This window comes from Rattus norvegicus, chromosome 1 (genome assembly GCF_036323735.1).
Source record: "Rattus norvegicus strain BN/NHsdMcwi chromosome 1, GRCr8, whole genome shotgun sequence".
In the NCBI taxonomy this organism is placed as follows: Eukaryota; Metazoa; Chordata; class Mammalia; order Rodentia; family Muridae; genus Rattus; species Rattus norvegicus.
The window spans coordinates 175,909,543-175,934,522 of record NC_086019.1 but is presented as its reverse complement, the minus strand read 5'-3'; the positions used below and the strand labels follow the sequence as shown (position 1 = coordinate 175,934,522).

The 24,980-nt window shown below is 48.7% G+C and overlaps 1 protein-coding gene across 14 annotated transcripts in view; it reads right to left on the bottom strand.

Moving 5' to 3' along the window:
* Positions 1–24,980, bottom strand: part of Mical2 (microtubule associated monooxygenase, calponin and LIM domain containing 2) — a 184,717-nt gene that overhangs the window by 30,635 nt on the left and 129,102 nt on the right. For 10 of the 14 annotated variants that reach the window (XM_063269404.1, XM_063269413.1, XM_063269416.1 and 7 more), the window contains 5 exons: positions 17,953–18,145; positions 14,542–14,726; positions 6,940–7,008; positions 2,747–2,889; positions 937–2,242 (listed from right to left, as the gene is read on the bottom strand). In XM_063269404.1, coding sequence (XP_063125474.1) covers positions 937–2,242; positions 2,747–2,889; positions 6,940–7,008; positions 14,542–14,726; positions 17,953–18,145 — 1,896 coding nt within the window. Of the gene's footprint in view, positions 1–936; positions 2,243–2,746; positions 2,890–6,939; positions 7,009–8,151; positions 8,221–14,541; positions 14,727–17,952; positions 18,146–24,980 lie in introns of those variants that run through there. The other 4 variants (XM_063269399.1, XM_063269455.1, NM_001395865.1 and 1 more) reach the window with 2 other exon arrangements.

The window sequence follows — 24,980 nt, the reverse complement described above, 5'->3', positions numbered from 1 at the left end:
AGTCTTAAAGAAACACACTAAATTTTGGCAAGGTGCAAAAGCATAGCACGCTCTGCCTTTGGTTAGATATTTCCATACTGTTTGATTACCCTGACTCTTTGATATATTAATTAAATAATTAACAACCACCAGATTTATATATAAAAGTCTCTATTTTCATTGGTAATCAAACATACAGAAAAGTGGTTAGTAATTCAAAGAAAACAGAACATGTGTAAAATTGTCCAGCCAGCACCATCCATATGGTATAAATATAGTCACCTACAAATATTTGTACATATAAAAATATTATATTGCATATATACTTATAAGTTAAACAGTCAAATGAGGGTTCACTAAATGACAACATTGTCATAAAATAGAACATTCTTTCAAATCACATTTATATAGACCCTGGTCATTTGTATAACACCTAGAATACAAAGTTGATTTTTAAAAAAATATACAATTGTATATACATCTCAGTAAAAATGTTCACATAGTCATACAGAAGGAACTGATTACTAGGTAGGATTATTAATTTAACTCTATAATTTCATTTTTTTCAGATTTATTTTATAAAAATTTCAAGATTCCTTAAACTTTCAATTGCATTTATATATATATATATTTATTTATTTATGTGTGTGTGTGTGTGTGTGTGTGTGTGTGTGTGTGTGTGTATTGGGGGAGGGAGATACACAGGTGGCAGTCACAGGACAACTGGGGAGAGTAGGCTTTCTCTTTCCACCCTGTGGGTCCTGGGGATGGAACTCAGGTCATCAGGCCTGGCAGCAAGAGCCTTGAGACCAGCTGAGCCTTCTCACCAGTACCAATGCCTCATACCTTTCTCAGAAGGAACTGGAGAAGTAAACCAAGTGCAGTGTCTGTTAATGCAGTGAGACCACTTACTGCCCAGCACGCACTCTAGACTAGACTACTAGAAAAGTCACTTACGTGCATCTTGCCCTGTGGAAGAAGGATGTGCCACCTGCCCCATGGAGGTGCTGTCAACAGGCTGCACCAGCTTCTCCAAGGATGGGACTCTGTTCCCTGGTGGCCCCTTCTCCTTGGGGCTATTAAAGAAGTCCCCAATGTCCTTTCTTTCTTTGCATTCCTGGAGAAAACTCTCAAAGGATTTATCTTTGAGGCCAAGGGGAGAAATATGTGAGGCTCCTTTCTTTGGACCTTGAGCGGCATCCTGCAAACTCACTTTCTCTAGGAGGGTGGGGACATCTTCAACCTTGCTGCTGGGTGGTAGGGATGTGGTTGCAAAGAACATCTTGGATGGACGATTGGGCAAACTCCGGCTTCGGAGGATGGGGTTGGGAGGGCTAAGGTCTGAGGCCTGGGCAGCCTTAGATGTTGGAGAAGCCAGAGAGAAGAAGGCTGAAGCCTTCTTGGCCATGTGTCTCCCTGGAGACTGCTGGTCCCCATCTTTACTGGAACCCAGTTTCCGGAAGCTAAAGGAACGAGTGAAAGCATGCGGCTGACCCCTAGGCAAAGTTTTGGTCTCTGGTTTAGAGCTTGTCTTTTTTCCAGCTTCAGAACTGGGGAGCAGAGACCTAAAGATGGCGTTTGCTATGAGCCTTAAGGGGGACTTGGGTGGAGGAACTTCTCGTTCCCGGGGTGCCTTGGCAGCTGGGGTACGTGTCTCCCCCAGGGCTTTTTTCTGGGATAGCAATTTCTCTTTCACCGCCTGAGAGAGGGTAGAAGAGCAGATTGGCTTCAGGCTATTGCCTCTGCCATTCTCAGCCTTTTCCTGCGCGAGCCGCTCCCCAGCCTTGTGCTCCTGGGTGTAGTCATTCCAGTCTAGCAACATGGTCTTCTGCTCCTCAGTGAGGACTAATTTCTTCAAGCCCAACTTCCTTTCTTTGGACAGCTCTGCTCCACCTGTCTGTCCCATCCTGGATTCCTCACTCAAGTCTCCTGTGTTCCCTGCCGCACCAAGAGCTAGCATTTGATTGGGCAAATACGGGTCCTTCCCTGAAACGGGGTAGGAATCTTTGTGTGTGCTTTCGCTGTTTCCAAGAGCCAGTGCTTTCTGGCAGCCGTCTGAAGCCGAGATCTCCTCAGGGCTTCTGAGTTCTTCTCCATCAGGGCTAACCAGGCAGTGTTCCGTGCTCTCCAGCATGGGGCTATGAGGCAGATAGAGGGGGATTTCCTTCGTAATTCCTTGAGCCCTGGCACGTCTGAGGTAGATTGGAGTGGGGCTGACATCGTCTCTGGAGATCTGTGGGGAGTGGAGGTTGTATGCTGGCACCTGTGGGGAATGGACAGAAATACTGGTTACTTAAAGCTCCTTGCCTTTGTTTCTATGGGGAAGGTGAGTGTCAAAGCACACACCACCTGCCTTCCTTCTCCCACTCTGAGATACTCAAAGTGAGAAGAAAGCTTTAGAAAGTGTCTGGAACTTGCTGGCATCCACCTGAAGTCCCTTAAATATATTCTAATCAAAGACCATTCAAAGCTCTCAAACAGTGGTTCTCAACCTGTGGGTCACAACCCCTTAGGAGGGTCAACCAACCCTTTTACAGGGGTCACCTAAGACCAACAGAAAACACAGGAATTTACATTAGATTCATTACAGTAGCAGAATTACAGTTATGAAGTAGCAAGGAAATAATTTTATGGTTGGGGGTCACCATGACATGAGGGACTGCATTAAAGGCTCATGGCATCAGGAAGGTTGAGAACCCCTGATTTAATGAGGTGTGTGGCCAGTTGGCTTTCCTGTCTCCTGTGCAGGGGCCTGGTCTGCACTTACCTGAGGAGAGGAGGAATCATCTGTAGTGTGCCCAGGTACACTAGCTGAAGAAAATGAAGATGGCAGGGAAGGTGAAGACGACGAAGATGAAGGAGGAGGCTCCTTTGGAGGCGACAGTGCTCTTTGGTTCATGGGTGTTGAATCTAGGAAGGAAATGACATATTCCATTGTTACCTTGTTTTTAGCATAAAAAGAGGAGGCTGTGGATGGATCCTCAGTTTTAGGAAGGGAGACGCTGGGGATGGACTCAGAGGCTCCTAGTGGCCATGGCTTGGGACTTGGCAGCAGGGCTCTGCAAGCTAGCGGTTCAGCCTTCTGTGAGATCGTCCCCAGGAGATGAGAGCACAACCCACAGAGTGCTTCTTGGAGACCAACATTTACTGCTAACGCTTCCCTGAAGCCATGGTGGGCAGGAGCTGAGATTGCACTAAATCTCTCTGTCAATAAACCATGTTAAGTTTCTTGCCATGAGATGTCAGACCATTAGCTGTGGGCATGGACAGGGCAGATGGTTTGGTCCTAATGAAATGGGCTCTTTCCCTCACATGAAGACAGCCCCTAAAGGGCTCTCAGACAAGGTAGTTAGCTTGAAATTTTTATGGGGACCCAGGGGAGGGAGGTCCTACCCATATCAACAGTACAAATCATACAGAATTAGTGGGTCCTTGCCACACTTCTGTGGCTCAGGGAACAGGTAGGAAGTAATGTGTCGCTTCAGAGATGTGTGAGAAAAGAGGGTGGCTGGCCTCTAGGGAGTAGCGCAATTCTGAACTATGGGCAGCTGAAGTCATCTTGTCCTGTAAGAGCAGGATTCTGACAGTACATCAGGGAGGTCATTTAGGCCCATGTACACTGACACTTCCTGTCTCTCTTCTCTTCCAACTTGGCAACCTCCTTAAATCTGCAAGAGCAAATATTTTATCTCCAGGATAGAGCCTTTCAGATAACTTGTATTCAGCTGGATTCAGAAAAAGCACAGCCTTTCATATACTCGGTGCTTCATCCTCAGGCTATGACAAGCCTTTGTGACCGACATTCCTTAGGTACATCCTGGGACTGTGTGTCTCACGCAGTACCCCAACTCCCTGCCTTGCCTGGCTCAGGTGGCCCATTCAGATTTCCCTATGGTGTGTCCAACCAACAGGTTCCAGCTCGTCTCTTAGTTCAACACAATTCCCGGGCCTCAGTTTCCCTCAAAGCTCTAGGCTGAGAGACAGGCACCTGCTCAGGTACTCAAACTATGCTTTTGCTACTCTGAGAAAATGTGAGAAACTTTAATGGCACAGGGTCAGGGATCTCTGGGGACACAGATCTAAAAGAAAAGCCAAGCCTAAGTCACCTCCACTTAGAAAGAGTTTCCTACATCTTTTGGGGGCTAGGGGAGGCATTGGTGGACTTCAGTGTGCTTTTTTCTCTTTTCGCACAGAGATTAACATGTTAGGTAGTGCATACCAGGCATGGGCTCTGAAAAGATGACTGCTGTAGCCATAGGGTACCCCACCCTTGTCCCAGAATGTTTCTGAGGGAAAAGATAACCAGGGAACGTGGCTGCTGTGGAGGTGTGTAAGAGGGAGACCCTGGGAGAAAGGCCATCAGCTGCCAGGAACTGACACAGGGGAGGCGCTGGCCTCCAGCCCATTACCCACACCCCATCCCAGCCCACAACATAATGGGTCTAGCCTAAAAAGGCAAAACTTGTGAGTGAGCCGTTGTCTTGCTTCCTGCCTCCAGTTACTAAATTCCTGCCAAATTCCTTCTCCCCCTCTTTCTCGCCCCCTCAATCTCCTCTCCCTGCCATCCGCTGAATCAGGCTCCTTAAGCAGCCTCCAAAGTCCTCTCAGCTCCACAAACTGTCCCTTTGTTCCTCTGAGGAGTCACAGGGGACCTTGTGACACAGAGTCAGGGACACCTTGAGCCAGACAGAAAAGTCTTGGGATCTATAAGATCGTGGTGCAGAAGCCACTCTCCTCTCCTTCCCTTTAGCCCAGGTTCCACCTTTGCTGTGAGGCCTCTGGTTGCAAGGTCCTTGTACATTATCTTAAAGTCAGCTTGTGGAGGGCTTGGCAAATGAGGCATTGCCCAAGGGCCAGACATGACTCCAGAGGAGAAAGAGACCATCAAGGACCTGAGAGATGCAAAATGTCTCCTGTGAGCCTGGTGTTGTCTTCAAGCTCCTCTAAAAGATGGGAGAGGGACCCCCAAGACTCCAGTTCATTCACACAAGCAACTCACTCACTTCCAGTGTCCTTCCCAAAAGTGCCCACCATCCTGCAGACCACATCCGTTTCCCTCCTCTTGCACACAAACTATCTGGCAGATACTACTAGAACCTTGGTCTGCTTCAGAGGTAATGGGACACCCACCGCAGCCAGGGTTTCTCTAATTCTTGGCTTGGGAACTTGTCTACCTCTATCCTCTTCTCCCATGCTTGCTGGGAACTCGGAGATGGCTCAGCCAGGCTTCTCTGTCCTCTGTAGGGCATAGGATCTGAGTACTGCTGGCTCTCAGGTTCTTTTGTGCTAAAGTGCCCCCTGAGGCAATTCCTTGTGTGACCTCCTTTTTTTTTTTTTTTTGGGGGGGGGGGCAATGATGGCCTTTTCCCCTGTTGGTGACATTCACTCTAAGCATGCTCAATTAGAAGGGATGCCTATGTTCTATATCCTATTGACTGATAAACCTTTCTTGGGCATAGGGGTTCTTGTCTTTCGGGGTTGACATGATTGGGATTCTAGGTACTACTCTTCCTAGTATGAAGGACTCCATCTTCTCAAAGTCTTGGAGCGCCCTCTAGGGGCAGCATCCTGCAAGCCTGAACCCATATGCTGTTTCCCTGGGCCTAATCCAACCAGTTTCCAAACTTCCTCCCTTTCTCCCTTTCTTTCTCCCTCCCTTTCTTCCTCCCTCTCACACATAAACAAGAACTCCTTTGGACCAGACATTGCCAGGCCACAGAAACAACAGGCTCAGCCCTGTCTGCATCTAGCATTATTGTTAAGGTTCACACCCTATGTTCTCCAGGTGTGGCCCCAAGCCCACTGCTGAGTACTAGAAGTCGGTCTTGTTTTTCTAGAACCCCTGTCCCCGCTGTTTGCCAACCTCCTACTTCACGCCATGCTGGGAACTGGCTGAGGACAGACTGAGCCCCCTGACACTGGTGATGCTCAGGACCGTTGGGATGGCCTCAGCACCCAGGAAGACTGGCCTGAGAGGAACCCTAGTGCTCGGAGACCTTAGTTCCCTTTGTCCTTTCACATTCGCCAGCCACCCAGGGTAGCTCGGATGATTCAGGTGTCATCTTAGCTTGTTCCCAGGTATGCAGGCCTGCTCTAGCTCCAAAGGTGGCCCTTAGCCCAGGGAGACACAGGAGAGGTGGTGAGTCTGGGGGATGGTGGGAAATGACTCACTGGCCAGGAATCATGCTGATTCAGAAGGAGAGAGAACCAGAAGGAGGGAGAGCAGAAGCCCAAGGCCATGTTGGGTCAGGTTTGAGAGGGAACTTGCGGACTAGGGGAGGCAGAAGGGGGTGATGGGCTCAGAGCAGGATGGAGCCTCAGCTTCTCACTCAAGGGTTCTGGAGGAATTCTGTTTGCTGTGTGGCTGTGTGTGCATGGTCACCATAACTCTTGGGGGGGCTTTGAAACTCACCCAGGCCAAGATCTGGAGAAGAAAGAATCTGTCTCTCTGTCTGTCTCTGTCTCTCTTTCTCTCTCTCTGTCTCTCACTGTGTCTCTCTTTCTCCCTCTCTGTTTCTCTCTCTCTCTCTCTCTCTCTCTCTCTCTCTCTCTCTCTCTCTCTCTCTGCACACTCATGTGTTTACATTCATATTCTAATGCAAACTGCTATCTTCTTGCCTTGGTCACAATGACATAGAACCAAAATGCGGAAGGATCTAGTCCAGTTCCTGGGACATAACCAAGCACCTAGCTCTCAATTTCCCCTTTCTCATTTCAAACTTGGAGCTCATCTCTGCTACAGCTCTGGTCCGGTGAAATAATAGAATCCTAAGGATTTCAGGTTAGAGAGAGAGATGGAGAAGTCCCAAATCCCTTGGCAGTGACTCCAGTCAGCAGTGGAAATCAAATCAAGCTTACAGGTTCTCTTGTCCTCAGATCCCAGGCTAGGCAAGAGAAGACACCATGTAAGGAATGAGCGCCACTGCCCTTACCCCACCCCTCCCCCTGCCCATGACTCACTGGACTGGAATTTTCTCCTCCAGTTCTGGTATTTGCTTGGAGACTGGAGGCTGTAGGCCCGCTGCAGACCTGTGGTGGAAAACAGAATGGGGCAGAGAAGATGGGAGGGAGTAAGAGACTATTAATTGTGTAGGAGAGGAATTTGTCTCCCATGGCTTATGCACTAAGTTAGCAGGCAAACGCTTAGTGTGGACTGAGACACTTGTTATCATAGTGTACGTCTCATCCCTTCATCATTCATTCATTCATTCACTCACTCACTCACTCATTCATTCTTCATCAAATGATTATACAGGAGGCTGGGTGGATGGTTCAGCAGGTAACCTGAGTTTGATCCCTGAAACTCAGATTCAATGCTGGGAGTGGGAAGGGCAAGCCTCCTCAGGGAAGAGCGCATCAATTAGCTGTCCAGGCTAACTGGTCAGGCCTGGAAACACATACAAGTATCACTACATAAACAGAACAGGCTATATTTTAGAATATATCTGTATAATTATATATATATATATATCTGTAAATTCTTATATATATGCAATTAATGAAAAAAGAGGCCATGAATTTGAAGGAGAGGGGGGAGGGCTCTATAGGGGGGGTTGGAGGGAGGGCAGGAAAGGAGAAATGTAATTAGATTACTATCTTAAAAAAAAAAGCCTGGCTGTAGAGGCATGCATCTCTAGTGGCCGCAATCCTACAGTGAGATGGGAGGATCGGTGGTGTCTCTCGCAGCCCCCTCCCCCCGGGCTGCAGTGCATTGCATAGAAGCATCAGGAGAGACCCTGCCTCAATAAAGTAGAAAGTGAGAACCGACTCCTGAAAGTTTGGTTCCGGCAGAAGCATTCTCGCAGGGCCTTGTGTGTTTCCCCTCTGCCTGGCTGGGCCTTGAGCATAGGCAGTGGCCCCTCCGAACCTGAGGACAGGTGTGGGATCCAGCTGTATCCTGTTCTGTGCTGGGCTTTCATGCGCGGGCCCTGTGCTTCCGTCACAGAGAAAGGAGGGGTGTGGGTGCACATGTGAGGGGCAGAAGGGTAGAACTAGGAGGTACAGGGGAGAAAAGAGACCCCTGGGAGGGGTCTGGATGTAGGAGAATGAACTGGGAAGGTTTGAACACAGAACTCTTTGGATCCAATGCCTCACCAGTGAATTTTCTCTCACTTCACCTAAACATCCCCCACCCTGTGAGCTGACCCCTAGCACTGCCATGTCAGACACTACCTGGGTTTCCTTACTCAGGACAAGGTCCTTCAGCTCCTCCAGATCTCTGCTTTAAACTCTGTGGGTCAGTGGAACTGGTGGCTCAGATGCCCCGTTGGTGGTAATAGGGCACTCAGGCACACTTTTGCCATAGTGAGGTCATAATGTAACCTGAGCCCTAGGTCAGAGGCCTGATTCCATGGGTTCTGGGATGCTTGGGTTGAGACATGCACCTATAGCCCAGGTATTTGAATGTTCAGTGGCCAGTTAGTGGCCTTGTTTGAGGAAGCGTGTCACAGAGAGGGCTGTACTCTGAGAATATATAGCTTCGCCCTCCTTCCTGTTTGCTTTAGGATGTGTTAAGGTGCACTCTTCAGCTGTTTGCTCTGGCCACCATGCCTCTGTGCCATGCTGGACTCTCATCCCTCTGGAACTGTAAGCCCAAATAAACCCATCCTTTCCTAAGTTTGTCCTGGACATAGTATTTTACCCAGATGTCAAGCTTGCCCCAGCGAAAGTGAGCAGACGCCATGGTGAAAGCACAGGGAAGGGTTTTAAACATCTCTAAGGATATACAAAGCAAGCACTGGAGCCCGTCTTTGGAGCACTGATATGAGCTCTGGGTTTAATAGACAAAGATCTAGGTCAGAAGGCAAGAGGACAAAGTCCAGCTGTGGTCTGGTTAATCAGTGCTCTGTTCTGGCTCTGCACAGTGACTAGAAGCATCTTAGAGCCTGACAGGACAGACCCCACCCTTCCAATGATCATGGCTGCTGGGGGTGGGCTGTGTGTGATCTCATCACGGTGACCTGTTTGCCTTGCTCTGCTGCTCTAGGATCTAAGGGGTGAGTGTAGGTTAGGACAGTGATTGGAAACTTGCCAGCTGCTTTGGGGGGGCAGGAACAGGATGTTATAAAGGCTAAGGACAAAGCCAGGATCACTGTTTATGCCTTCAGCCTCAGTGGGTGGGTGAGATGGGGCAGGCATCACTTGGTTTGACACAGACCCTTTTGAAGTGTTGACATGCAGGGGTCTGGCCCAAAGCTTGGACAAAGACAGAAGCAAATTCAAGCAGAAAGATCTTCGGGTTTACCTTGTTCTGTATACCCTGTGGGTCCAAGTAGGGGCAGTATTTTTCTCTGAAATTTAATATTATAATATAATTATATCATTCCTCCCTCTGGACCTTCCTGTATTCCTTTCCGTGCTCTCTTTCAAATTCATGGCCTCAGTTTTTCCATTAATTGTTGTTACACACACACACACACACACTCCTAAAGATAACCTGCTGTTTGTATGTTACTCATATACGTGTTTTCAGGGTTGACCATGTACTATTGGACGATCAGTTCACATGTTCTTCCCACTCTTAGCATGCCTTAGTTGACGATAGTTCTTTGTGTTGGGTTGAGGCCACACGCTTAGCTTAGGTGTAGGTGGTCATGTTGGGTGAGACTTCATGGGCAGCATTTGACATGACTCGGAGAGACAATCTCATTGAAAATACCCTGGTCCTCTGGGTCTTACTCTGCTCCTTCTGGATCCTGCACTTTTTAGTAAAAGAATCATCTGTCTGTGTCTGTCTGTCTGTCTCTCCTCCTCTACCCCCTCTCTTTTTATATTTCTTCCTTAGTGTTTGATATGGTCTCACTGTGTAGCATTGGCTGGCCTGTATCTTGCTGTTCAGACCAGGAAGACCCCAGGCTAGCAGCAGCCCTTCTCCCTCTGCTTACCAAGTACTGGGATTACAAGAATGCTCACCCACACCAGGCAAAAGGAATTTCCAAATAGCTTTTATAGCAATGGTTTATTGAGCAGTGTCAAACAGCACAAAGCACGGCTGGTTTGCTTCTCTCTAGCTTGCTCTCTGTGTGTACCAATAAACTTTGCATGTAGGGTTTTTTGTTTGTGTTTTTAAATCTGTATGAGTATTTGCTTGTATGTATGTCTGTGTACCATGTGCATGCCCGATGCCCTCAGAGGCCAAAAGATGTGCCATATTCCATGGAGGTGGAGTTACAGGCAGTTGTGAGCCACTATGTGGGTGTTGGGAACTGAACCTGGATCCTATGCAGTGTAGCAAGTGCTCTTAACTTCTGAGCTATCTCTCTAGCCCTATTCTGTATTATTTTCAAGGAGCGCTTTGGAGCCCACGGTGCACAACTTGCTTTGGGGAAAGGTTTAGAGGGCAGGCGTTTAGACAGATACCTTTGGTCTGATTTCACTGTTACACACTAGCAATGTTCTTCCCTCCCTATAACTGCTGTCAAATGATGGCTCAGAGATGAAGCATACCGATTTGTTTAGTCTGGAACAACTTGGGGACAGATTGCCCTCCTTAATCATACTGGGTTCTGGCCACACACTTCATGAATTAGATATATCCGCTTAGTCGCTTGGCCATGTGCTGGAGTGACATCATTCAGGCATGCCAGGAAGCTGCCCCGCTGTGATGCCCCAAAGCACAGGCATGCGGACCTGCATCGAAGCACTTGAGAGTCTTCTGCCAATGCAGACACTTGGTCTTGCTCTAAGCCCACAGAGGGCCTTTTGTTTAAGGTTTATATAAACCACTGAACTGGGTTCTCGTGTTTTGGAGTTTAAGTGTCCTCAAAGGGCTCGCGTGTTGAATGCTTGGTCCCTAGCCTGTGGTGTAGGGGGAGGAGCAGGAGCTTTAGGAGGTGGGGTCTAGTGCATTGAAGCTGGGTCACGGGGCTTGGAGCTTTGAAGGAACGTGAGGGTCTTGGCTCCTCTCAGGTTTTCTCTTCAGTTCTGAGATGTCATCAGGTGAGCTGTCTTCTCCACTGTGGTATTTGCCCCACCACAGGCTCAAAGGCAACTGGGCCAAGAGGCCAGAGGCTGACATCCTGCCACAGCATGCCAGAGTCTTGCCTCCCTGTAAGTTGTATATCTCAGCATCCCCACCCCCACCCCAGCACTGGAAAGCCGACCAAGACACAGAAGGTTTAATGAGGGAGTGTTTTCTAGTTTCTGTGATGCAAGGGCTTACGTTGCTTCACACCCTCATCTTGGGAAGGTTCTAGGCTGAAGAACTTGGAGGGCATGGAAGGCGGTCCTGGGACTTTCTTGTTAAGCTATGGTAAAATGTCCTGATGGGAGAAGGACCATCAAAGCCATTATCTTCTTACATTTACTCATGTGTTATAAAAGGGTGAAACCAACTTTGAACTTTTAACATTGTTGAGACTGCCATAGATTATGGGGACCTTTGAAGTCAGACTAAATGTATTTTGTATCATGGTATGAGTAGGTATGGCCCCCATAAACTCATGTGTTTGAACAAGACTGTGGGGCCCAGGGAGTGGAATGTGGGGGTTTGAATATGCTTTACCTGTGGGAAGTGGCATTACTAGGAGGCGTGGCCTTGTTGGAGGAAGTGCATCACTGTGGGGGTGGGCTTTGAGGACCTACACTCAAGCTTCACCCAATGAGGAAGAGACCCTCCTCCTTCCTGCCTGTAGAAGAGGGTCTCTGGCTGCTGCCTGTGGAGCAAGATGTAGAATACTCAGCTCCTTCCAGAGCACCATGTCTGCCTGGACACTGCCAGGCCTCCTGGCATGATGATGATGATGATGATGATGATGATGATGATGATGATGATGATGATGATGATGGACTGAACCTCTGAGATTGGAAGCCAGCCCCAATTAAATGTTTTATTTTATAAGAAAAAAAAAACCACAGTGGAGTAAAACTGGAGACAACCAAATAAAAAAAATATACCTAGAAAGATGGAGAGAGGGTTTGTCTCTTCTTGGGGTTGTCGTGGATAACACTGCTGTGATCGTAGCTATATATATCAGGAATCTTAAAAACAATACCTGGCTCTTACCCAGGTTCCCCTGAATCCATCGGGAGGCAGTGACACAGTGAGCATCTTAGCTGGTGAACCTCCATGAGATCCACTAGTGAGGTTTGCCCTGTGCTGTTTGGGAAAGTGATGGGCATATATCACTGTGACAAATGGCACTGCAGACTTTAAAGGAGAGACTTACTAGCCATCAGAGTTTTAGAGAGTTCAGTCTGTGTTGGCTGTAGTACCTCAGAGCATCATAGAGTGGGGCTAAGATGTGCCATGAGAGATACACAGTGACCTCCTTGCCCCAGCCAGGCCCCACACTCAGCTATGGCCTCATTGACAAGTTAATCCACTAAAATTAGCAATACTCATGATTTAATTAACCATCAAGAGCTAGTGACCAAGCCTGCAACACGTGGGCATTCGGCAGGGGTTGAGGGTAGAGGAGGGACATGTCGTATCTGTTCTGCAGCATCTATATAAGAAATGTTACATCTGCACTAGGGCTTGTCTGTCAACCATCATCATGACTGTTAAGGACGGAATCAACAGGCAGATGGAAGTCAAATGATCTACCCACTTTCCTATCTGCTCAGTAATCCATTGCAGAATAAAGTTGACTTTATTCTACCGTCAAGACCAAACTCTCTAGGTTCTGAGGGCCAATCCGTGCTTCACAGAGTCAGGTCTTGGCATGCCCTTCCCTGCCAGTACAGGGGCCTAAAAACCAGACATGGGTAGCTATTGTTAAGGACATGACATCTCTCAACATCATTTATTTGACAAACAGAAGCTTTATGCAGAGTTAAGCATTGTGCTGGTTAGAGTTTTTGCAAACTTGACCGAAACCTAGACATATCTGGAAAAAGGGAATCTCTCCCCATCCCTATCAAATTGGTTTGTGGGGTATTTTTTCAATTGCTAATTGATGTAGGAGAACCCAGCCCACTGTGGGCAGCGACATCCTTAGGCAGGCAGGCCTGGGCTGTATATGAAAGATAGCTGAGTAAGCCAGGGGAAGAAGGCCAGTAAACAGTGTTCCTCCATGGAACAGTGTTCCTGCCTCCAGGTTCCAGTCTTGAGTCTCTGCCTTGCCTTCTCTCATTTATAGATGAAAACCTATAAGCCAAATAAACCCTTTCCTCCCCATGCTGTTTTTGGTCAGCATTTTTATCACGGCAGCCGAGACACAAACTCAGACAAGCATTGAGCAAAGCTGTGTCAGCACACACCTACTAACTGATGAGCCTTAACGCTCCCCCAGTGAGAATAACTGTTGCTGGGTTTCCTTTGTCACACTGGCTGTTTAGAGTCTTTACCTCCTAAACTGGCTTTGCCATTCTGCATCTATAAGCTTTATTTTTTCATACAGACAAACTCATAATTCTGATTTACAGCTTCTGGGAGAAGTGCTTAAAGTCCCTCTGAGGAGAGAGGAAAAGCAGAGAAAAGGGTGAACAGCAGGGAGACTTCCCTTCTGTCAGCGTTATGATTAAGACAGTGTTTCTTTTTTGTTTGTTTGTTTGTTTTGTTTTGTTTTTGTTTTTGAGCTAGGGCCTTGCTCTTGAAGCCCAGGTTGGTCTGGCTTCAAACACGTGGCAATCCTCTCTTGAGTTCTAGGATTACAGGCGTTAGCCACATACTGTGCCTGACCACTTCCTAGTTCTTAAAGGCTCACATTGAAGGTTAAATTCGGAGTTTCCAAGGCTGGGAAATGTCTCTACAAGTTTCTGTGTTTGTTTATTTTGGCCCAGGGCTTCCTAGGCTTGGTCTTCTGGGAAATCCCACACTGGTGAGAGAAAGAGCTGGAGGTTCTGCTCTTGGCCACCAGAGGGCAGTGCAGGACAAACTGACCACCAGCTCTCACAGGTTATTTAGGGTGGCGGATTTCTATTGCCATGTTTCTCCCCAGGCCCTGCCAGGGTCCCCAGGAAGTCAGAGGTCATCCTGATTTGCTCACACATTGCTGAGCCAAGAGCTGGGTTACTAAAGACAGGTTCTTAGGCCTGAGCTTAGTGAGTAGGGTCACCAGCCCTGGCCACATTGCTCACTGGCTAGAGACCACAGCATATCCGGCAGAATAAGCTACATGCTACTCACCTTTCAAGTCAGCCTAGACATGGAGAGGAGGCATTTGTACAGGAGGCCCAGAAAAAGTTACCTTCATTTCCTTGTAGATCAACTTTAGGTGCATCTCACCCCACCCCCACACCCCAAGTAATATTTCCTGTACCACCCTGAGAGGTGCATGCTCAGCTGGTTCTAGGAGACTGAGTTACTTAGGGTCACATAGCAACCAGGCCCATGCTCCTATTTTCAGAAACTATGGGACGCTGGAGGGGCCCCTGAGACACAGAGTGGCTGTTCCAGGCAAAGGAGACCTGGAGGTCCTTACCTACGACAGCCAATGGCGGCCCAGAACTACTACATGTTTGTGAATCTGAAGCTTCTGGAGACAGAGTCCAGGTCTGGTCCCCACCACTCCCCTTGTGTGTACTTCTTCATTTAGCAAAGATTCCATCCCCTGGGATTTGAGGGTCCGTGCTTCTTCTCTGTGTCCCTGAATGAAGCCTGGTGGGCCATTTACTCACCAGGCACAGCTTGTGGCTCCTTGTGGTGTAGTAGTAGAGAGACTGGTTGGGTCAGGGTCTCCCGCAGGGAGATGTGCCGGGTTAGAGGCTGTGATAGAGGTGGGGATTCTGGAAGGCGGGGTCTCTCTTCACAGGCCTCTGTGCAGGGGCCTATGATGCTGCCAGAGTCGGATTCTGTATCAGAGCTGGAAGAAGGAAGAGGAGGGTGACTCAGAAGCTCATCCCCCTGCCCCCCATGTCCCACCTCCTAGTCATCAGCCCCTTTGACAGTCCTCAGGGCCTGGAGCAAAGATGTCAGCTCAGCTACCTCTGTGCTTGGACCCAGACTTAGCTCTGTCATGTCCTTAATTATATCCCCTTAGATTTCTATGTTGAAAGGGCAACCCTCAGTTCCTCAGCACATGACTGCTTTTAGAGGGAGGACCATTAAAGAGGTGACTGAGTTAAAATGAGGTCATTTCGGTGGGCCCTAATCCTATGACCGGTGCCCTTTAAGAAGAAACTGGGACATAAATGTACATAGAAGATGACTGCCATTGTAAACCAAAGATGCCATCTACAGGCCAGGGAGAGGCTTGAGACAGATCCTTTCCTAAGAGCCCCCAGGAGAACGCTCCTTTGCCACCCTTTTATCTCACACTTGTGTGACAGTTTTCTCCAATTCTGAAATATTCCATCCTGCAAGGAAACTCCTTAAGCAGGAAAGTTATAACTCAAAGTAGCTACAGGAAGTTCCTGAATCTGATCAGATTCACTAGACCCCTCCTTTCCAGAGTAAGCAATAAAAGCTAAGAGTCCCAGACAGATCAGACAGAGAGAGAGAGAGAGAGAGAGAGAGAGAGAGAGAGAGAGAGAGAGAGAGAGAAGCAGCCAAGACAACTCAGAAAAGCTTAACTGGAAAAAAAAAAGGCTCTTGACACCAGTCTACTGGGAAGGAGCAGAAACCAGCCAAGCTGCCCCAGGAGAGGTTCAGATCAACAAAGGTGCCTGGAAAAGACACTCTCCAGGCTGAGCTGCCTTCAGGCTGTGCAGCACACTCCAGGCCCCCAGCTTTGTGAGTTGTCACCCACACTGGGGTGAGCTGTCTTTGAGTCATTTCTGCTCCTAAAGTAACCCCTCACCCATATTCCTGTAAGTAGCACCAATAAAACTCCTGGTTCACCAAGTTGGACTTTTGGGTTCCCTACCTGGGGTGACTAGACATGTGTGTTGCATCTCTCCAGAAAAAGTCTTGTCATACAGTGTACCCCAGCCCCCCAGAGTGTGGGAAGACATTTCCAGGAGGCTCCCAGGCTGGGGCACTTGGCCTTGACAGTCCCAGCAGGCTACAGTGTTGGACAGAACAGAAGGAAGTTCCCACCCCAGGCCTCCTGAGTCACCTTAATGAAGGCTGTTCTGACCTTCCTTCCTCCCAAGCCATGGCTTCAGGGCTGGGGATGGAGGGAAGTTGGAGGAGAATCTGCCTTGTACACACAATGCCCTGGCCTCAGTCCTCGCACATCCTAAACTGAGCGTGGTGGCAGGCATCTGTAATTTCAACACTTTGGAGGTCGAGGCAGGGGCATCAAGATTCGAAAACAAGTCTTAGCTATACAGTGAGTTCAAAGCCACCCTGGGCCACAGGAGACTCTGCCCTAAACGAGACGAAACCCACAACTGAAACAAAGGTCAACCAGAGCTCTGCTGCTTAGCTCCTGGGGCCAAACAAATGCATCTCTAGGGACCGAGTTCCTAAGCCGCAGAATGGACACGTGGCTTTCCTCAGTCAGCATGGCGGTGTTGACGGGCATGCAGGAAAGAAAAAGTGCAGGCGTTTAAGTTGTAGAGAAGGGGGCTTCTCAGAAACTGTAGACTCAATGCCCAACTGTGAACTCAGTGGCAGTTTAGAGGCCCACCCCAGTCAAACCCAGTGGGTCCAGCACAGAGTGCTGCACAAAGACTTCGCACTACCCATCCCTTCTTTGCCCTCAGATGCCTCTAGAAACATCTGTACCATTCATTCAGTAATTCAAGTCAAGACTGGGGAGACAGCCTGGCGTTCTCTTTCTCTGTTTAACCTATCAGTAAATCCATTACTGTGGCTCTATCCTGTGCCCCCTCCAGGGGCCCCCAGCCTCCCACCAGGTCTCCTTGCCTTCACTCTCCCCTACCCTGTCGTGTCTGCTCTCCACACCAAAGGCTGCAGATATCTAAAAATTGTTAATGATGTGTCATTTAGAACTCAACTCTTTCAATTGTTCCATGAATAAAATATAAATTCCTTACCTTCTTCATAACCAATCAACCAGCCTTCCTTCCTTCCCTCCCTCCCTCCCTCCTTCCTCCCCTCGCCCCGTGCTGGGGATTGAGCCCAGGTCTGGCACATGCTTTGTAAGTGCTCTAACACTGAACTACACCACAGGTCCCCAGTATAACCCCCTCCTTCACCCCTTTCCAGATTCTGGCTACATTGACCGTCCATTCTGTTTGTGTACCATTCCCACTGCTCTAGCGGACAGCCAGCTAGATTCAGCTAGACCCATCTGTGTGAGACCAGCATGGCCAGCACTGTCTCAGACACCATTTAGCTCCAGCCCACATGTGAAGAAAGAGAGTAGCCCACTTGCTTTGGGGACGCTTTGGCCCTCAATCACTGTGGGACTCAGTAACTGACAGATACCTTTCTTGGGCATCCAGTCTAAGGTAGCCATCCCAACCCTGTTTATAACATACCTCGACTACTCCTGTGCCTGACACATATGTGGTGTTTTTCTTGTTTAATGTTTCCTTGTTTCCTGGTAAACACCCAGGTAGTGAAGGTGTCTGATAGCAAAGACCTCACCTGGTGTATGAGTGAGTCACAGTTACACACTCAGAGTCCAGGCATTAATAAACAGTTCATACTGTTGGCTGCTTTTCCGAATGCACTCAGTGTATGTGGGGGCTGGAAAAGCCCGAAGGCTGCTCTTCTCATAGCCACAGTTGGTGTGGATCGTATACTGGGTGCATAAGAACTGTATTCTCCCCTCTACCCTTCTTGGTCTCTCTATCATCATGTACCACATCTTAGCATGGGAGGGCCCCAGAGCCCCTCCCTGTGACAGGTGTCACTCATCTGCAGCCCTTAGTGCATGGCTGTGGACTCCTGGGGGAAGATAGTAGAGCCAGGGCCTTTCCCTGCTCTGAGAAAACAGTGACTGTACAATACAGCCTTAATGGATTTGCTGTGCACCAACCAGTATTGGCATGTGTCACTGAGTCTTAGAGCTCCTTCAGAGGCAAGCCACTATTAGGGTCCCATAAACAGATGAGGAAACAGGCTCAGAGAGTCCCTTTGGCCAGGAGTTCCCAGTAGAGAGAGAAGCAGACCCAGAAGCAGCCTGTCCCATCCCACCTTGTTGCTGTCTTCATCCTTCAGCAATCTGGGCATACCTGCTGTCCTCACTGGTGACTAGGACCCGTACAGCCAGCACATCCTGCCCATCCTGCCCTGGGCCGATCCTTACTGAAGTCCATTCAGACGGCCGAGGAGAGGTGGCTTCAACTTCCATGGGTCTGGAGTTGGGCTTAGGGACACTCTTTGACTTCTTAGGAGAGATGGGCTCATCTGCCAAGAGAATAGGGCCTATAGAGATAGCAGAATAAATGGTCCCTTTCAGGGCACTGGTTCTTCTAAGTGTCTGGGAAGGATGCTGGTCCACTCAGATAGATGTTCAAGGATAGAGCTTCCCATCCTCTGTGCCATTGCCGAGGGCCACCTCTCAGCCCAGCAAATGCCCCAGTGCTTAGGGCACTCCTGATGTGTGCAAGACATAAATACATCCACCATCTCATTTAATCTGGAGAAAATGCTGAGACGCTCCCAGAATCCGTTGTAAGCTCCCTGGATTGCTTGGTTCAAACTGCCTCTGCCAAGGTGTTGTTAAACTCAGGTGTGTCATCTGATATGTCACCTTAAAAACTTGTTTCCACCCAGGCATGGTAGTGCACACCTTTAATTCCAGCACACTGGAGGCAGACAGAGAGGATCTCTGTGAGTTTTCGAGGCCAGCCTGGTCAACATAGTGAGTTCCAGGCCAGCCAGAGCTATGCAGTGAGAGCCTGTTTCAAATCAAAACCAAAACCCAAACAATAACAAAAAAACAAACAAACCTATCCCCAAATGTTTCCGTGTGTGTGTGTGTGTGTGTGTGTGTGTGGTGTATACACATGTATGCATAGATGGTTTTAGATGTGTATAGGTATGTGTGTGTGTGTGTGTGCATGTGTGTGTGTGTGGTGTATACACATGTATACATAGATGGTTTTAGATGTGTATAGGTATGTGTGTGTGTTCGCATGTGTGTGTGTGTGGTGTATACACATGTATGCAGAGATGGTTTTAGATGTGCATAGGTATGTGTGTGTGTATGTGCACACGCGCATGTGTGCGTGTGTGTGTGTGGTGTATACACATGTATGCAGAGATGGTTTTAGATGTGTATAGGTATGTGTGTGTGTGTATGTGCACACGCACATGTGTGCGTGTGTGTGTGTGTGTACATGTGTGTGGTGTATACACATGTATGCATTGATGGTTTTAGATGTGTATAGGTATATGTGTGTGTGTGTGTGTGTGTGCGCGCGTGTGTGCACATGTGTGTGCATATGTGCATATGGAGGCCTGAGGTCGATATCTAGCCTCATCCTTGATGCTCTACACCTCATTCATTAAGGCAGGATCTTGCCCTCAAACGCAGAGTTCAGAGCTATGGCTGGTCTTGCGAGCCAGTGCTTGGAGGTTGCCCATCACCATCTTCTGAGGCTGTAACTACAGAGGGCCACTTGTCTTACCTGGCCTCTCTGTGGGTTTCTGTGGACCTAAACTCAGGTCCTCGTGCTTCTATGGCAAACTCTTTACCCACTGCGTCATCTCTAAGTTCTTTAGCTCTCATCTTTTTGACCTTTTGACCCAGCCTGTCAAGTCCTTCTAGAAAAGGACCCTCTCAGCTCCCAGACAGCTCTGCCCAGCTTCTTGCTCCCTTGTGCTGGTCCTGTCTATACTCAGCCTCTGGTTTCACCTTCTCCCATGATTCTCAATGAGCCTAGCAGAGAGGGTTCCCAGATCTGCATCTGCAGCCTTGCTGCTTCCCCTGCATCTAGACGTGTGTCTTCTGTTGTTGACATTTCCATGTGGGTGTCTAGCAGACACAGCACATGCAATAAGTCCAAAGTGAACCCTTCATCTTGACTCTCTAACAGCTGCTCCACTCATCACTGCGCCCAGATCAGTCTGGGGCTTCCAGAAGCTAAGGTTGGCACCATAATGGCATCTTTGATACACCCTCACCCTTCACAAAGCCTTCTACAAGTGTGTGCTTCAAATATGCCAGGAATGGCGTCTAGGTGATTAGGTTGGCACCATAGTGGCATCCTCAATACCACCCTACCTTTCATCTGTCACAAAGCCCTCTACCATGCTGATGGTTCTTTCTTCAAAGGCACCAGGCATGAAGTCTCTTTGCTGCCATTTCCCTGTCTCCACCACATCTTGCCCAGATGATATAAAAAAGTTGTCTCCAGCTGGACCCCCATCCCTTTCCTGCTGAGTCCCACCTTTCAACAGAATCGACACATAAAAATGTAAGTTGGAGGATGCTATCCCTGCTCAAAATCCCCAAGAGGTCTCTCATTTTTTACTCTGCAGTTAAGAGGACGAGTCCTGTTTAATTTAGCTCCATGGCCTTGGTGTCCTTATCTCCCAATGCTGTCCCTTGGCTTGCTCTATTCCTGCTGTGTTACGACTGTGCTGTTCCCCAGGTCTTCAGAGAGGCACCGTCTCCATCCCTCATGTTGCCCTTGAATCTGCTCTCCCCGACCTTGTGTGCAGTGCTTATCTTGATGAGCGCTATCCCTGGACTTCACTCCCTGCAAGCTTTGGCCAGTTGTCACTTCTTAGTGTTGAATTGTTCTGCTACACACTCTCTCCCCTTTATTATCCCTCAGAGTCAACCTCGCCTTCTAATAAGCTGTTTAATTTCCTTTTTACTTTGTTTGTTGTCTCCTTCGGACTAGGACGTGGCAATGAAATGGTTTGTTTTGCTTGTGGAGTGGATGAGTGCATGAGCCCAGCTCCAGTCCAGCCAGTGACTGGTTGGTGAGCTGTCTCCTGTCACAGGGAAGCAGTCATCCAATTTCCTCTCTAGAATTAAACCTCAGGCTGGACTGGGCTCCCCCTCACTTCTCGCCCCCAATATGGCCGCCTGTTTCCTTTCCTGTGTTCTTGACTTTGCCTACTGGATTGGTACCACCTGTACTTAATATACAGAAGGTTCTACCTCCAGCCTGTTCACTCGCCTCTCATTTCTGGCCAGTCTTGGAAGAGCCAAGCAAGCTTTCTTTGACCCCTTATGAATCTCCTACGATTCTGATGAGACCTTTACCCCTTTACCTTCCTACTCCCAGAAAATTCCCTGGAAACTGCTTGCTGAGTGGAATGCACAACATTGTTTTTGAGGTTCTCCCCTGACCTTTGACTTCCACCCTTCTCTACTTTAAGGGGCCCTTTCCTTCCCTGTCTCTCCATTGTTCCAGCTCAGTCCTATGTTCTTCATGCTTCCCTCCAAGTCTCTCTTCTCTTTACACATACTCTTTCTGAAAGAGGTATCTGTATTTCCTGCCCGTAAAGACAAGTCAAGAAGTTCTGAGCTTTCTATGACGTTTTAAAACACTAGGTCAAATACAACGTGAGTACAGGCAGACCCAGTCTGCTGGCTCTTAGTCTAACCCTCAGTATGTGCAAACTTACTTGTGTGCACGCACACCGATGCGTTTATGCTAGTACAACTGGGACGGAAGGTGTCTGGGGAATATCACTGGCTACTTTGCTAAAGATGATAGTCATGGTTGTGATTGTTGTGATGATAGTGATGGTTTTGCTGATGGTGGTGATAATAATGGTGGCTTTGATGGTAATTATGGTTTGGGTGGCATTTGTGGTAATGGTGGTAGTTTTGGTGATGATGGTAGTGGTTTTGGTTTTGCTAGTGTCTATATGATGGTTGTAATAAGAGCAGTGGTGGCTTTTATTGGGCCCCTAATATATGCCAGGAATACTTTGAGTACTGGGACTTGTACTATGTCTGTCACACTTATATAATCCTTCAAGCAAAGCATTTTGGGACCCCCCATTTTCTTGCTGAGATAATGGGAACACGGAGAGGCTCAGACCCCCACAGATGGTCACATGTTGCTGGGCTCTATGTCTGTGAACATGACAGAACCATTTGTTTGGACAGAGTCACACACTGTCTTGGATTTTGTAGTCCTTCTGACAGTTGGCAGAACATACCTCTGCCCCAGCAACGTGATGCTTGTCTGCCTCAGACCAGTGGAGATTTGTCACCCAAGGCTCTGAGTGGCCTTGCCAGGTTGAGTTGACACTCATGTTCCTATTGTAAAAGCTTGTTTCTAATGGCTGCTGCCCTATCAGCCTGGATCCTTGGTGGAGGGTACACAGACAGACAGACAGACAGAAAGACAGTCAGACAAACCTGGAGCCCACCCTTAGACATTCAGCTTATAGAGTCATCTAGCAACCCCCAGACTCATGAAGAGAAAGCGGAAGAGACCACACACACTGAGATTTGAGAGATGCGTTCAAGGTCCCGACTACCGGCATGGATTTTGGTTCAGGGCTTGAAGAAATTCCCCTGGGTGCCACTCCCCATACCCCAGTCATGGACATAAGTTGAAAATGAAACATGTGGAGGGAATTAAAGCAATGAGGATACCGTTAAGAATATAGAGCTCCAGTCAAAGAGCTCTGCAGAGGGGCAAGGCAGGCAAGGAGACATGATGGTGCTGGACAAAGTAAAGGGCCAGCCTTACCAACTCTCAGAAGCCAAGGCTATTATATTAGGGGTTAGGGTGTCAGGAATAATACCTTGGTTCCTCTCCTGGTCCCATACCACCCTTCCACCAGGTTTCAAACCTAATGGGAAGCTAGTTCAAGGTACCCTGGAGGATGTAGTTTGCAGGGGCTAGACCTCTATAGCATAGGCAGAGTAGGGGATGACAGAGCACACAGGCTACCACAGACAGGCAGGGGTCTACACTGCTATGCAGAATGGCCCCCCAGCCATTGTCCCCAGGTGGACTATGATCAGTGATGGAGAGATAAGGCACGAGGCATCAGCAGGGTGACAGAGAGCTTGAGCAGACAGCTCTTCAGTACATTTCCAGGGGTGTTACAACTGCTCAGGGAGGAAGATTTGTCCTTGGCACTGTTAGTCCTCAACAGGACACGTGTTCAAAGACTGTGGCTACTTCAGGCCCTTTAGAGAGGACTCATCGCAGTATTGTAATGGGAGCAGAGCATCCAGGGATGCTCAGAGATGAACGCATGGATGGGTAGCCCTGAGCCTCTCTCTGGTGTACTCTTCACCATGAAGTCGTTCTCCCTGCCTTGCTGTGCTTTCCCCAGGTGTCACAGACCCTGTGTGTGTGTGTGTGTGTGTGTGTGTGTGTGTGTGTGTGTGCGCATGCGTGCACGAGTGTACAGTTCCACCTTCTGCTGAAGGAAACCATGACAGACAGTGTTACTGAGAGCCCTCTCTGGTCCCAGTCAAAGCCGAAGCAAAGAGATACACATTCAGCTAATCAAACAAGAAAGGGCTAGCACACCCTCCCTGATAGAAGGCATTCCTCTGCCCAGAGAAGAAAGGAACTAGGTTAAACTTTATCCCGTGGGCCTCAGTGGCATGTGCTATTCCCATCCCAGACCCTTCATCCCAAATCTTGACCCAGACACCAAGGAAATGCCAGCTTCACATGCATCCCAAGATCAGACACCAGTCCCCAGAGCAGGCTCCTTTAGGGCATGAGAGCCCTTTCATTGGGATGAGGGGTGGAGCACAATGTTTTCCTTATGGCTGTGTAGGCTCCCAGCAGCAGCAATCAAGCTGGGCAGTTGTGTCCCGGCTGCAGGGTAGGGGCTATAATTGGGCTATGGTTCTCTTTTCCACCCGTCCTGTCACTAACAGGCACTGTGTCCAGCCAGTTCGGCTTCAGCCAGGACCCATGTCTACGTTTCTCAGAGAGTCTTTGTAGTGTGCTGGCAGACGTGAAGACATTCTCAAAGAGACATATGTGCCCTTCCCTTTAACTACGCTACGGAGACAATGGATCCCACGAAACTGGAATTTCCCTAGAATCTCATGCTGAGGGAAGGAAAGCCTGGTGTTTGTCTCATGGAAAGAGACTCCACACAGTGATGACACCTCTGAGATTACCACGCCAGAGAGACTGCCGCCCTGACCGCCGTAGGCAGGGCCACACCTCTGACATCATTACTTAGTTTTCTATTTCTAGTTGACCTCTATTTAAACTTAGATCTCCATGAAGACCTCAGAGATGGACTTCAGCGTGTGTTGGCCATGGGGGTAGGAGTACAGGGTTGGGGTGAGGTGAATGGTGGTAGCTCACTTGGTGTCTGTATTTTTTCCTAATATAGTCACAGCTTTCTCTGTTTTTCTTGAGTGCTTAATTGGCCTATTGAGGACAAGTGGCTGAGCCTGGTTTGTTAGGACCCCTAGAGTCCAGGCTTTGTCCCTATCAACTCTGGTAACAAGATGGGTAGGGATAGCTGGAAGTTCTGGAAGGTGGTTCTCTACCTTTGACAGCAATTTAGGGAGGCAGGAAGGGAGGCAGTCTTGGGGGTTTAGCCTCTTTCTTGGGCTAGTGTGAGGCAACAATCTCCTCCCAGCACTCTTGGGACAGAGGGGGTGGTAGGCATTGCCACAGATCCATGATGGAGTCTACAGCTGGCTGGGCCTGATGTGGGTTGATGGGACAGACCTGACAGCACTTCTGGGCTGCCACACAGTTGAGAGGCTGGCTGTCCCATCGAGGTGTACCCTTTGCTAAAGCCTCACATGGGCTTAAAGGATCAGAGACAGCAGTCAACTTCTTAGGCTCACCCAGATCCCAGATCACAATGGTGGGACATTTCCCACTCTACTTATTATGTCCAAGTGTCACCTGGATTCCTATGCTGGAGACAGTGAGGAGGGGAGAGAGAATGGGTGGCCTTGAGACACACTGCTGAATGTGACCTTGGTGTCAAAATTATCATGGGAACAGCTGTCAACTCAGGTGCATCCCTCTGGTGTTTGGGGGGGGGTGTGGGCACCCAAACCTGCTTTGCCACACAATTTATGCAAGGATGACAACCCTCAGGAAGCAAGGGAGGCACGAAATGGAAGCATTGTGTAGGGATGGCACACAGCATCTACGTTCTGCTTCCTTAGGGCTCTGTCATGAACTATGGCTTGACCCCAGCAAGACCTTCCCAGCCTGAACAAACGCTTCCGTCCTCAGAGCAGATTCTGGATGGACCAGGTGTGGGCCCAGGATAAAGCAGGCTCAGGCACCAGGCTTTTGAGATGAGTAAGGACAGACTGCTCTTTGCTGTCTTTTGC